Raw genomic sequence first — 11,187 nt, forward strand, 5'->3', positions numbered from 1 at the left:
GATTTATATGGTCCTCATTACTGGAGTATCAAAAAGTAAAAGTGGTGGGGGGGAGGAAGGAAGAAAGAGGGGGGAAATTCTAACAATACTGATTTCTCTCTCACTCACAATGAAACTTAGAGTTCACAGCATCAGCCAAAAATGGCTGACAAAGATAAACAGAATGGAGAAAACTAAGTCAATTAATCTCTAAGAGGAAACAAGAGGACCAAAGAGGTGTTTTGAATATTTTAGATGACTTTGTATCTTGGTAAGAGGAACGAGGAAAGAGAATGCTAGTGTTGTCAACTCTCATGATTTTATCGTGAGTCTTAATATTTGGGGCTTTTCTTGAAGCCCCAGTTCCTGGACTCATTTGATGATGTGTGAATTTCAGCTTTCATTTTTTAAAAATAAGTAAGTTTCTAATATTTGGGTTGCAGAGAAAAGTTTGATAACAAACTCTAAAATGTTCAAAAAGCAATAAGGGCAATAAATAAACCCACCGTTATTTGTATTAAAAAATCTGTTTTTATGTCAATTTCATTATTTTTTTGGGACCTGGATCAGGATTGCTGAATGCCTGGGCTTGGCAATACTGTAGCACAAAGGTAAGTGACACTGTTTCCACACCTTTCTATTCCCTGCTTCCTATCAGCTGGCATCCAAGATGTACATCTGCCAGTAGCTAGTTTTCCAGAGGACAAGCTGCACTTCATCCAATTCTTGCAGCCATCCAAGGATCAAAGCATGCTAAACAGGTTAATTACAAAGTGACAGACTTTAAAAACATCTGCATTAAAAGAAATAAGATTCATTTTCCTGCTTACTTGTATGTTACAAACAAAAATGGAAAAATTCCCCACAAACACGCATCACATTTTAAACTCTAGATTATAAAGCTGGGAGGAAGGGCTTGCCTTCATCTTCCTCCCACGCCATTTCCCTTAATTGACACGTGTGTGTGTGTGTGTGTGTGTGTGTGTGTGTCATATTTTATATATAAGAATACATACACCTCTACCCCAATATAACGCGACCCGATATAACACGAATTCAGATATAACGCGGTAAAGTAGTACTCAGGGGGGTGGGCTGCACACTCCGGCGGATCAAAGCAAGTTCGATATAACGCAGTTTCACCTATAATGCAGTAAGATTTTTTAGCTCCCGAGGACAGCGTTATATCGGGGTAGAGGTGTAGTATATACATCATTTAAAATGATTAAATTATGAAATATAGTAATTACTTTAAGTTAAAATTGTTCCATTTTTAGCTGATTTACACAAGCTTTTTAGATAAATTTTTGCTTTTACATAATTTGAAAATTGACTCAGTTAAAATAATTCCTGAATAATAAGACTCAATATTAAGTTTCAGCCCAGAGCTTTGTTTGTTGTTTTTTTAACCACTGCTACTATGTTCTAGTTAAAAATCTTTTAATACATGGTTTATTGATAAAAGTGATAGTACGTTAAATACAGACGTACTAGTGGGTACTTCCTTCCTGTTCTATTTTTATTAAAACACATAATCTGCATTATTTAAATTTGGGGAAGGGGATTTTAAAGCTACCAAAGAACTCAGATATCTTTTAATATTCTCATTACAGTGTTTTTGAATGTACAAGAATGAGTATCTCTTGCTATCCCTCCAGGGAAATAATGCGTTCCTCCAAAATTTTTATCTCCTGCTTACTATTTTATGCCTATAGTCTTAAAATTACCAATTTGTGTGTCAGATCTTATGTTGGAGAATTTACCATGTTTAATTGTTTTACAACATTGGGGGGGAACTGCACGATGGTGTTATGAAATTATAATTTTCATGTAATTTGTATATGTATGTATGTATGTATGTATATATACACACGTATATATATACACACACACACACCAGTCATGATTTAAAAACATGTAAATTGTTGTATTAAAAAATCTCTGCTCCTGATAGTAATTAATATTGCGAAAAATGGGGTACAAGAGATTTTTTAAATGAATAATGTTGACTAGATTACACAGATTTCTTAAAGATACGGAATATGAAGATGACATTTCTAAAGTTAGGATTTTTTTCACCCCTACAATAGATAATGATTAAAAATCATTTATGTTTGAACATTAGTTGAATACACAGTTGACACACCAAGGCCCCAATCCTACAGCCTGTGGGAGGATTAGTGTACCCACAGAGAGCCACACTGAAGTCAGAAGGGCTCCATGTGAGTGCAAAGGTCCTCCCAAGCGCTATTGGTTGCGAGGCTGGGGCCTTTAACCCCAATTCTGCAGTGAACTCTACCCGCAGTCCCACTGAAGGTGGTGGGGCTCCATTGAGTACAAAGGTCTACCTGTGAAGAGCTCATTGCAGAACTGGGATTTTAAGATCTGAATCTGCAGACACTTACTAAGTGAGCAACTTTAGGCATGTGAGTAATCCTATGGAGTTCAGAGGGCCCACTTGTATACAAATGTTTGCAGGATTGGGCTCCTAAGTAGCTTGCTCTTTACTAATGAAATTTTGATGATTTCATTACCTAAAAATATAAAAACAAAACGAACAAAAATAACACCAACTATACATACAATATGATGGGGGCTAATTTAGCTATAACTAATCAGGAAAGAGATCTTGGAGTCATCGTGGATAGTTCTCTGAAGACGTCTACGCAGCGTGCAGCAGCAGTCAAAAAAGCAAACAGGATGTTAGGAATCATTAAAAAAGGGATAGAGAATAAGACAGAGAATATCTTATTGCCCTTATATAAATCGATGGTACGCCCACATCTTGAACACTGCGTACAGACGAGGTCTCCTCATCTCAAAAAAGATATGCTAGCATTAAAAAAGGTTTAGAGAAGGGCAACTAAAATGATTAGGGGTTTGGAATGGGTCCCATATGAGGAGAGATTAAAGAGGCTAGGACTTTTTAGCTTGGAAAAGGGGAGACTAAGGGGGGATATGATAGAGGTATATAAAATCATGAGTGGTGTGGAGAAAGTGAATAAGGAAAAGTTATTTACTTGTTCCCATAATACAAGAACTAGGGGCCATCGAATGAAATTAATGGGCAGCAGGTTTAAAACAAATAAAAGGAAGTTCTTCTTCACACAGCACACAGTCAACCTTTGGAACTCCTTGCCTGAGGAGGTGGTGAAGACTAGGACTATAACAGGGTTTAAAAGAGAACTAGATAAATTCATGGAGGTTAAGTCCATTAATGGCTATTAGCCAGGATGGTTAAGGAATGGTGTCCCTAGCCTCTGCTTGTCAGAGGGTGGAGATGGATGGCAGGAGATAGATCACTTGATCATTACCTGTTAGGTTCACTCCCTCCGGGGCACCTGGCATTGGCCACTGTCGGCAGACAGGATGCTGGGCTGGATGGACCCTTGGTCTCACCCAGTATGGCCATCCTTATGTTCTTAACAGTAAATCTGACATGAAAACCCTGAAATCCTAATTAAACAACAATTTTAAACAGTCTGGTTAGTGCAGTTGCTCTATACAGCAGTATATTTAGGATTTTCTTAAAACCGATGGTAGTATATATCTTTGTACTTAAAAAGTTACAGATTTTGAGATTTCTCTATCCTATATTCACATCAATTCAAATTAAGATAGAGTACAAGGATGACAACACCAGGGAAAATTTCTGAAGCTCTAACTTCTCACCATTCTATCATCACCTCGAAGTCAATTTTCACCTTTTTCACTGGCTGAATTTGTTATCTTACATTTTGCTTTGGGGCTCATGTGTTCTTGCAATATGGCAGTACTGGATTATAAGAATACTGACAAGCATGTTTGCTAGTACAGTAATCCACAATGGCTATACTGCAGTAAGTCAGAAATCAGTTTCAGCAATACTATAACACTTGGAAAGAAAAGGAAAGGCAGACAAGGCAAAGTGCCATATTTTTGTTAATTATGGGGATTTTAAATACCCAGGTATCTGCTTAATAACTAATACAGCCAAACATACTTCAAAAAAGATTCTAAGAAGACAACTTTATGATCCAGAGAGTAGAGAACTGCCAGAGCTGAAGCCATTCTCTATTTGCTTCTTATTAATAGTGAGGAAATAATTAAGGGCCTCATCCTGCAAACACTGACTACACAGCATAATGGTTACTACTGTGAGTAGTCCTATCTGATCAGGTTCATCAACAGCTGTCCTAGGCCAGTTGTTCCCAAACTGGGGTTCGTGAACCCCTGGAGGTTCGCAAAATGTTACAGGGGGTTCTCGGGAAAAAATTCCCTAATGGCGGACAGAGCTGTCCCTAGGGACCCCGGGCAGCACGGGGCCAGCAGCCTGGAGCCCCTGGACTTCCAAGAGCTAAGCAGATCAAAGCAAGCATATCTATCACACTGACGAGATTTAAACTTCAAGACTCCTTATAAGAATTGGAAAGGGAGATGGATAGTTTTTGCTGTTTTTAAAATAGGCAGCTAGTATTGTTTTTAAAATAATTATGAAGAACAAGTTTAAGCTTTGTTGTAACGTGCGTTGTTTGCCTGGACTGCTCAAGACCTGAATGCTTGTGTAGGAGGAACTCTTTGAGTTGGCTTCTTAAATACCTTCATGCTGTTTCACATCTGATACTCCTTGATGAAACATAGGAGCCTTGTCTTATAACAGGCTTATTCAAAGTGATACAAGGATGTTAGGAATCATTAAAAAGGGGATAGAGAATAAGACTGAGAATATATTATTGCCCTTATATAAATCGATGGTACGCCCTCATCTCGAATACTGCGTACAGATGTGCTCTCCTCATCTCAAAAAAGATATACTGGCACTAGAAAAGGTTCAGAAAAGGGCAACTAAAATGATTAAGGGTTTGGAACGGGTCCCATATGAGGAGAGATTAAAGAGGCTAGGACTCTTCAGCTTGGAAAAGAGGAGACTAAAGGGGGATATGATAGAGGTATATAAAATCATGAGTGATGTGGAGAAAGTGGATAAGGAAAAGTTATTTACTTATTCTCATAATACAAGAACTAGGGGTCATCAAATGAAATTAATAGGCAGCAGGTTTAAAACAAATAAAAGGAAGTTTTCTTCATGCAGCGCACAGTCATCTTGTGGAACTCCTTATCTGAGGAGGTTGTGAAGGCTAGGACTATAACAGAGTTTAAAAGAGAACTGGATAAATTCATGGTGGTTAAGTCCATTAATGGCTACCGGTATTAGCCAGGACGGGTAAGGAATGGTGTCCCTAGACTCTGTCTGTCAGAGGGTGGAGATGGATGGCAGGAGAGAGATCACTTGATCATTGCCTGTTGGTCCACTCCCTCTGGGGCCCCTGGCATTGGCCACTGTCGGTAGACAGGATACTGGGCTAGATGGACCTTTGGTCTGACCCGGTACGGCCTTTCTTATGTTCTTATGTACAAAAGTGAGATCTTGGAAGAGTGTTGCCGTTTTCATAATGTAATAAAAATACTGTAATGATAAATAATAATTAATAATTGTGTGTAATAAACATGTCATTAAAAACAAATTTTATATTTCCAAGATCACTGCTTTTATAATTTATACTCAGGTAAAGGAGACAATCCCTGGAAATATTCATTTTTAGGAGGGGGTTCGCGAGACTTGACATTTTAGTGAAAGGGGTTCACAGGTTGTTAAAGTCTGGGAACCACTGTCCTAGGCTGATGGAGTTGCTCTGATCTGTCAGGTCAGGACTCCCTTCTGAAGGCTAAGTAGAGGTGATGAGATGGATCAAGTGGCTGGCTGAAGTTTGCATGAGCAGCCTGGAAAAAGACTGCCCATTCAGCCTACCAGCCGCATATATGGCAGGGAACCTATAGGGAGTATGGCATTGGAACAGGTCTCCACCATGTAATTCCATTCTCACACTGCCTCCTTCGCCCCTCTGCTCTTCTTGCCTCCACGAGGAGCGGAGATAGGGAGCAGAGAGACAGGCTGGACAGCAGGACCATGGAGTACACTGGGACCAGAAGTAAATCTCAAATGCTAACAGATCCATCAAATGAGGCAGGTACCCTGTGGAAAAAAAACAGTCTTTAATTACATGATCATATACTATCATAATGCATATTCACAAGGGGACAGAATTAAGGTAGCATGGGCAACTTAATTCTGACATTTGCTAACTTTTGTCTTTGTAACTTAAAATTCTTTTAAACATATTTTGTGTTATATGTATGACACAGACACACTCTCTACATAGGTGATATTACAATCAAAAGATATACACAAATACAACAGCAAGAATAAAATGATAGCATCAGTGCAGATCAGGTCCCAGGTGCAACACTATTTAACATTCCTGAAATCAAACCTGAACACTTTAGCTTCTCTTGCCAGAACAGCAGTCCCAAGAGTAACATCCCTATTACCCATATACCCTCGATACACTTGCCACAGTTATTGTTACATTTATTAGCTCATCACCAGCCCCAGATGAGAAATTCTTGGCAGAACATGGCATTTAGAACTCCCCAAAGACAAGACAATGGTTTGATAGTGCAGCTGAAAATATGAACAAGATGCTCTACGTCCCAAGTATGACAGCATAATTGGAAAAAAAGGAGGTATGCAAGTCATATGAATTAATTGGTGTACATAAAACATAAAGCCATTCTGCTCCTAACAGGCCTGGAAACTAACGGACAACCTGGAATACAGCCTTTTAAATCAGTGACAAACTCTTCAAGAGAAATGCTATATGTTTATGAAAAACAGGAACAAAATGAGAATGTAGCATAAAATTAACATCCCAGTGAAAACCAAAGATAAACAGCATCTGGGTAAACAGAAAAACTAACTTGCAGGAAACGGAAACCAAACTATTTAACAGCATCAGCACTAAATCAAAAATATAAATAAGATGGGGTACTGTTGGATTAGATCTCACCACACAATAAATCCAATCAGTGACTGAGTGTAATGTTGTATGCACCTCATTCCTAACATACATAATTATTTATGATTTATGCCATTTATTTTATTGGTGGATGTTATTGATGACTTTTTAATCCATATTCCAAATACTTTTTTGTACAAAGAAATCCTGTCTGAAGAACTATTTGAGTGCTAGACCCTTTCATTTAAGTCCAAAACCTCAAGGATACTTTCTTTTTTAAAATAGTTTTGTCACTAATATATTTCTTTCAAGATCCAGTAAGATGCTGCTTAATGAGAGAGCCCTCCTACAGCATATTCTTTCACAGCAGAGATAAGGAGTGGTGTGCATGCGTTTTAAAAATTAAGAGCAATGAAGCGAGTACAGAGGAACTTGATCCTCTTATTTTTGCCTAGAAACAAGAGAAAGGCCTAAGAGAGGAAATTCTTAGCTATGTGCCTAACTAGCTCACACTTAACTTTGCTTGCACCTACACAGCCTTCCATTTTCTCTAAAGCACAACCACCTTGAATTACAATTACAAGCCACACACACAAAAAATTAAAAATCAAGGCTGCCCACAGTAAATATATACGTACACATATAATATAATAATAATATAATATAATATAATAATATTTAAATGCTCAAAACACAATTGGTTGTGACCATCCTACTCTTCACATATTGCTATGGGCAGCTATCCCAGCATGCAAGTGACTGGAACATGCTTTTCAAATGGGGGAGGGGGTGTGGAGTGTGACAGGGAGTGTGTTGTGTGTATGTGGGGGGAGAGAGAATGGGTTTTGGGGGGGCTGAGAGCATGTCAGCATGCTATCTTGTAAGTTCAGACAGCAGCAGGACCCCCCGCCCCACCTCTCTCTCTCACACAGCATTCCACGCTAATCTGTCTCGGAGCACACTTATCTGTCTCAGAGCAGATAAGCAGCCAGCTGTCAGAAACGGAGCTTTCAAACGGCATATCTGCATTCCTACAGCAAGTTCAAAACAATGAGAAGAGTGGCCACTTGACTAAAGGGGATTATGGGACATTTCCGAAGGCTGATCAGAGCGCAGTAATGCAACACCTCGTCCACACTGGTGCTCCAGCGGGGGCGCAGCAAACATTATTCCACTCGCCGAGGTGGAGTACCAACAGCGCTGTAGCCGCACAGTCAGAGCGCTCTATGTGCCTTGACAGTGTGGATGGGTAGTGAGCTAGTGCGCCCGGGGCTCCTTTATTGCACTGTAACTCACAAGTGTAGCCAAGCCCATAGTGTCCACATAGGGGAGTTCCACCGCAGCACTTTAATCCACATTGCTATTCACACCCCTATAGTCCAAACTGCAGAGCAGCGTAGACATAGCCTGAGTTTTATTTAAAAAAAATTGAAGCAGAGTTACTGGAAAACAAAATAGCAATATACTGAAAGGTAGCAATATGCGGTGACATTGCATAACAGCTGAATCCAGGGCCTGGCCTCATACAGCATAGCAATTCCCCAACTGCATCCTGAGGAATTCTAAAATGTGTTCATTGCCATCCAATCTATGTAACTGTAGAATAAGGACAGATCAAATGCAGGTTTTTATTACTGATGAATGCAAAGAACAAACAATTTTATTAATCTAACAATGAAGATATAGTTGCATATCACCATTTTCATTGATTCTTCATTTTAAAAATTGTGTCTATGTATATAAATAGCAGTGGAGTGCTGCTGACTGCTAACTCCTGGGGCTGCCCTTCTTTCACATACATCGACCATACACACCATAGTTGAAACTGAGCCAGCAACAATGCCTAAACATGGGCCTTCCTACCAAGTTTCTAAAACATTTTCTATGATCAATGTGTGACAAAGGTTTTTTTTCCTGAGCATTATGCTACCAAACACTACCACCACCTAGAAGAGTACAGCAATTTTTATAACATGTTCTTAAAACCCATTTACACTGTGCTTTCTGCTGAGTTTAAACTTGATTTATAGCTATGTGTTTACCAAAAGTAGGGTATAGGAAATCAGACTTCTAGCAAGAACTATGAACTCTGTTGCATGGACAAGGCCTTAGGGCTTTTCTACACAGGAAAATTTTGCCAATGAAGCTAGGTCTACATTACAGACTTCTCCCAACATAGCTATATCAGTCAGTCAAGGTGTGAAGAAGTGTGATTCCTGACCAACACAGCTGTGCTGATAGACATTCCTACTGAAAACACAGCTATACCAGCAATGCAACACTTTTATCAGTATTACTTATTTTACTTGTGGGGGGTGGCCTTACTATACCAGTACAAAGTGTAGATTTGCTGATTTAGCTGTGTCTACTCTAGGGGTATGTCTACACCCAGCCGCTAGTTCGGCGGCTGGGAATCGAAGTTCTGGGTTCAACTTATCGCGTCTTGTCTGGACGCGATAAGTCGAACCAGGAAGTGATCGCCGTCGACTGCGGTACTCCAGCTAGACGAGAGGAGTACCGCGGTGTCGACGGGGGAGCCTGCCTGCCACGTGCGGACCGAGGTAAGTTCGAACTAAGGTACATCGACTTCAGCTACGTTATTCACGTAGCTGAAGTTGCGTACCTTAGTTCGAATTGGGGGGTAAATGTAGACCAAGCCTAGGAGTGCTTTGCCAGTATAAGCCGGTATATACTACACACACACAATGCAGGTAAAGCACTCCTACTGTAGGCATGGCTTTATACTGATATAGTTAAACCAATATAGTTATGCCAAAATAAACCCATGTGGAAGTTATTATTCCAGTATAAGAAATGGCTTTTTGTTTGTTTAGCTTGAACCCCTTCCCAAGCAATATAAACTGAACTGGGAAAAGGCCCTCTTATGCCAGAATAAGAGCATCCACATGGGGACTTATTATGGTATAACTATATTGGTTTAAATATAACAATATAGGTTTAAATTCACACCTTAACTTGTATCAACATAATTTCCCTGTGTAGACAAGCACTTAGTCATCAACTGTGTTTACACTCGATATTCCCCCACATTCCCCAGTATCCCTGCCTCTGGTGGAGCAATGGGAATGCTAATGTAGACCAGATGATGACATTTCAGCCATCTAGTCATCGAACCCAGCCCAAAGCTGGTTTACACCGCACAGTGGTTAAGAGGCAGGCAGCTGCCAGCACCCTGTCTAAGCTAAGACTTGACCCCAGTTGTTACTGTTGGCAGTGGCAAGTGAAAGTCCAGCAGGGGAGTCACAGGCCGGTATCAGGAGGTCATACCAGAGCTGCCTTCCCCGCATTTCTAGGCTGGGGAGAGGGGCCCTGCTGTAGAACAGGTTGCGAATCACAGGTCTAGCATAACCAGGGTCAACGATAGCATCAAAATCCCAGGCAGGGAGAGGGCGCAAGCTCACACCAGCGCCCAGCTTGGGCCACGTGGCCCCAAGGCGGGGCAAACACAGGGTTACTTTCACTCCCCAGGGCGCCCTTCAGCGTGACCTTTAACGTCAGCTGGCAGCACCACAGGCCAGCCTACCGCGACGTTTCCCTCCCACCACCGACCCCCGAGGCGCGCAGGGCAGGCGCGGGGCTTTCCCGGTGCCCACAGCACAGCACAGCACACCTTGGGGCGGTGAGAGCGGAGCGGCACGGGCAGGCGGCGACGGAGGAGGAGGCGGCAGCGGCAGGCGCTTGCTGCTGCTCCCCGCACGGGGAGGGGGGAGGGGTGCAGCCGCCCCTACCTGCTGTGCCCGGGGGAGGCTCCATGTGGGGCTTCTCACTACAGCAACCGCCGCCACAACATAACCACTCCCGAGAGCCCACGCTCTTTGCGCAGGCGCAGAAGACTACGAGAAGAAATCTGCAGGCCGCCGAGGGGGGGGGCAGAAGAACCCAGAAGCGGGCGCGCGCCCGTGGGCCGAGTCGGCGGGCGGAAGACAACTGGCCTCCAGCGGGGGCGCGGACAGAGCGGAGCAGCCCGCGAGAGAAAGGCCGCGGGTAGACGCACGCGCCCTGACGGGTGAAGGGAGGCGGGGAAGGGGGCGTGTGTGCCGGCACCTAGCCAGCGAGATGAGCGCACGCGCCGGCAGGCGACCGAGGCGCAGAAGGGGGGTGCGGGGGCGCGTGTTGTGAGGAGGCGGGCGGCGCCCACAGCCAGGTGGTTGCTGTGCTCGGCTTAGGGGGACTCAGCCCCTTAGGAAGCCCGCGCCCGCCCAGTCCGAATCAGTAAAGTGCAAGGGACTTGTGGCCTCGGTGGTGTCTTGGAGCGGCGTGTCTCTGAGTCGTGCCTGGGCGTTAGGGAGCTGATCCCACAACAGCCACCAATTCACTGTCTGACCCCGGGCAAGTCACTTATCCTTTCTGT

General features: G+C 42.5%; 1 protein-coding gene across 1 annotated transcript in view; it reads right to left on the reverse strand.

Annotated features, from left to right (window-relative positions):
• The window catches only part of CMC1 (C-X9-C motif containing 1), a 66,447-nt gene extending 55,638 nt beyond the window's left edge, over positions 1–10,809 (reverse strand). The window contains exon 1 of the mRNA XM_024202706.2: positions 10,565–10,809. Coding sequence (XP_024058474.1) covers positions 10,565–10,589 — 25 coding nt within the window. The 5' untranslated portion in view covers positions 10,590–10,809. The remainder of the gene's footprint in view (positions 1–10,564) is intronic.
• Between the last annotated feature and the right edge of the window lie 378 nt (positions 10,810–11,187).

This window comes from Terrapene carolina, unplaced genomic scaffold (genome assembly GCF_002925995.2).
Source record: "Terrapene carolina triunguis isolate 2854851 unplaced genomic scaffold, T_m_triunguis-2.0 Scaffold84, whole genome shotgun sequence".
NCBI lineage: Eukaryota > Metazoa > Chordata > Testudines > Emydidae > Terrapene > Terrapene triunguis.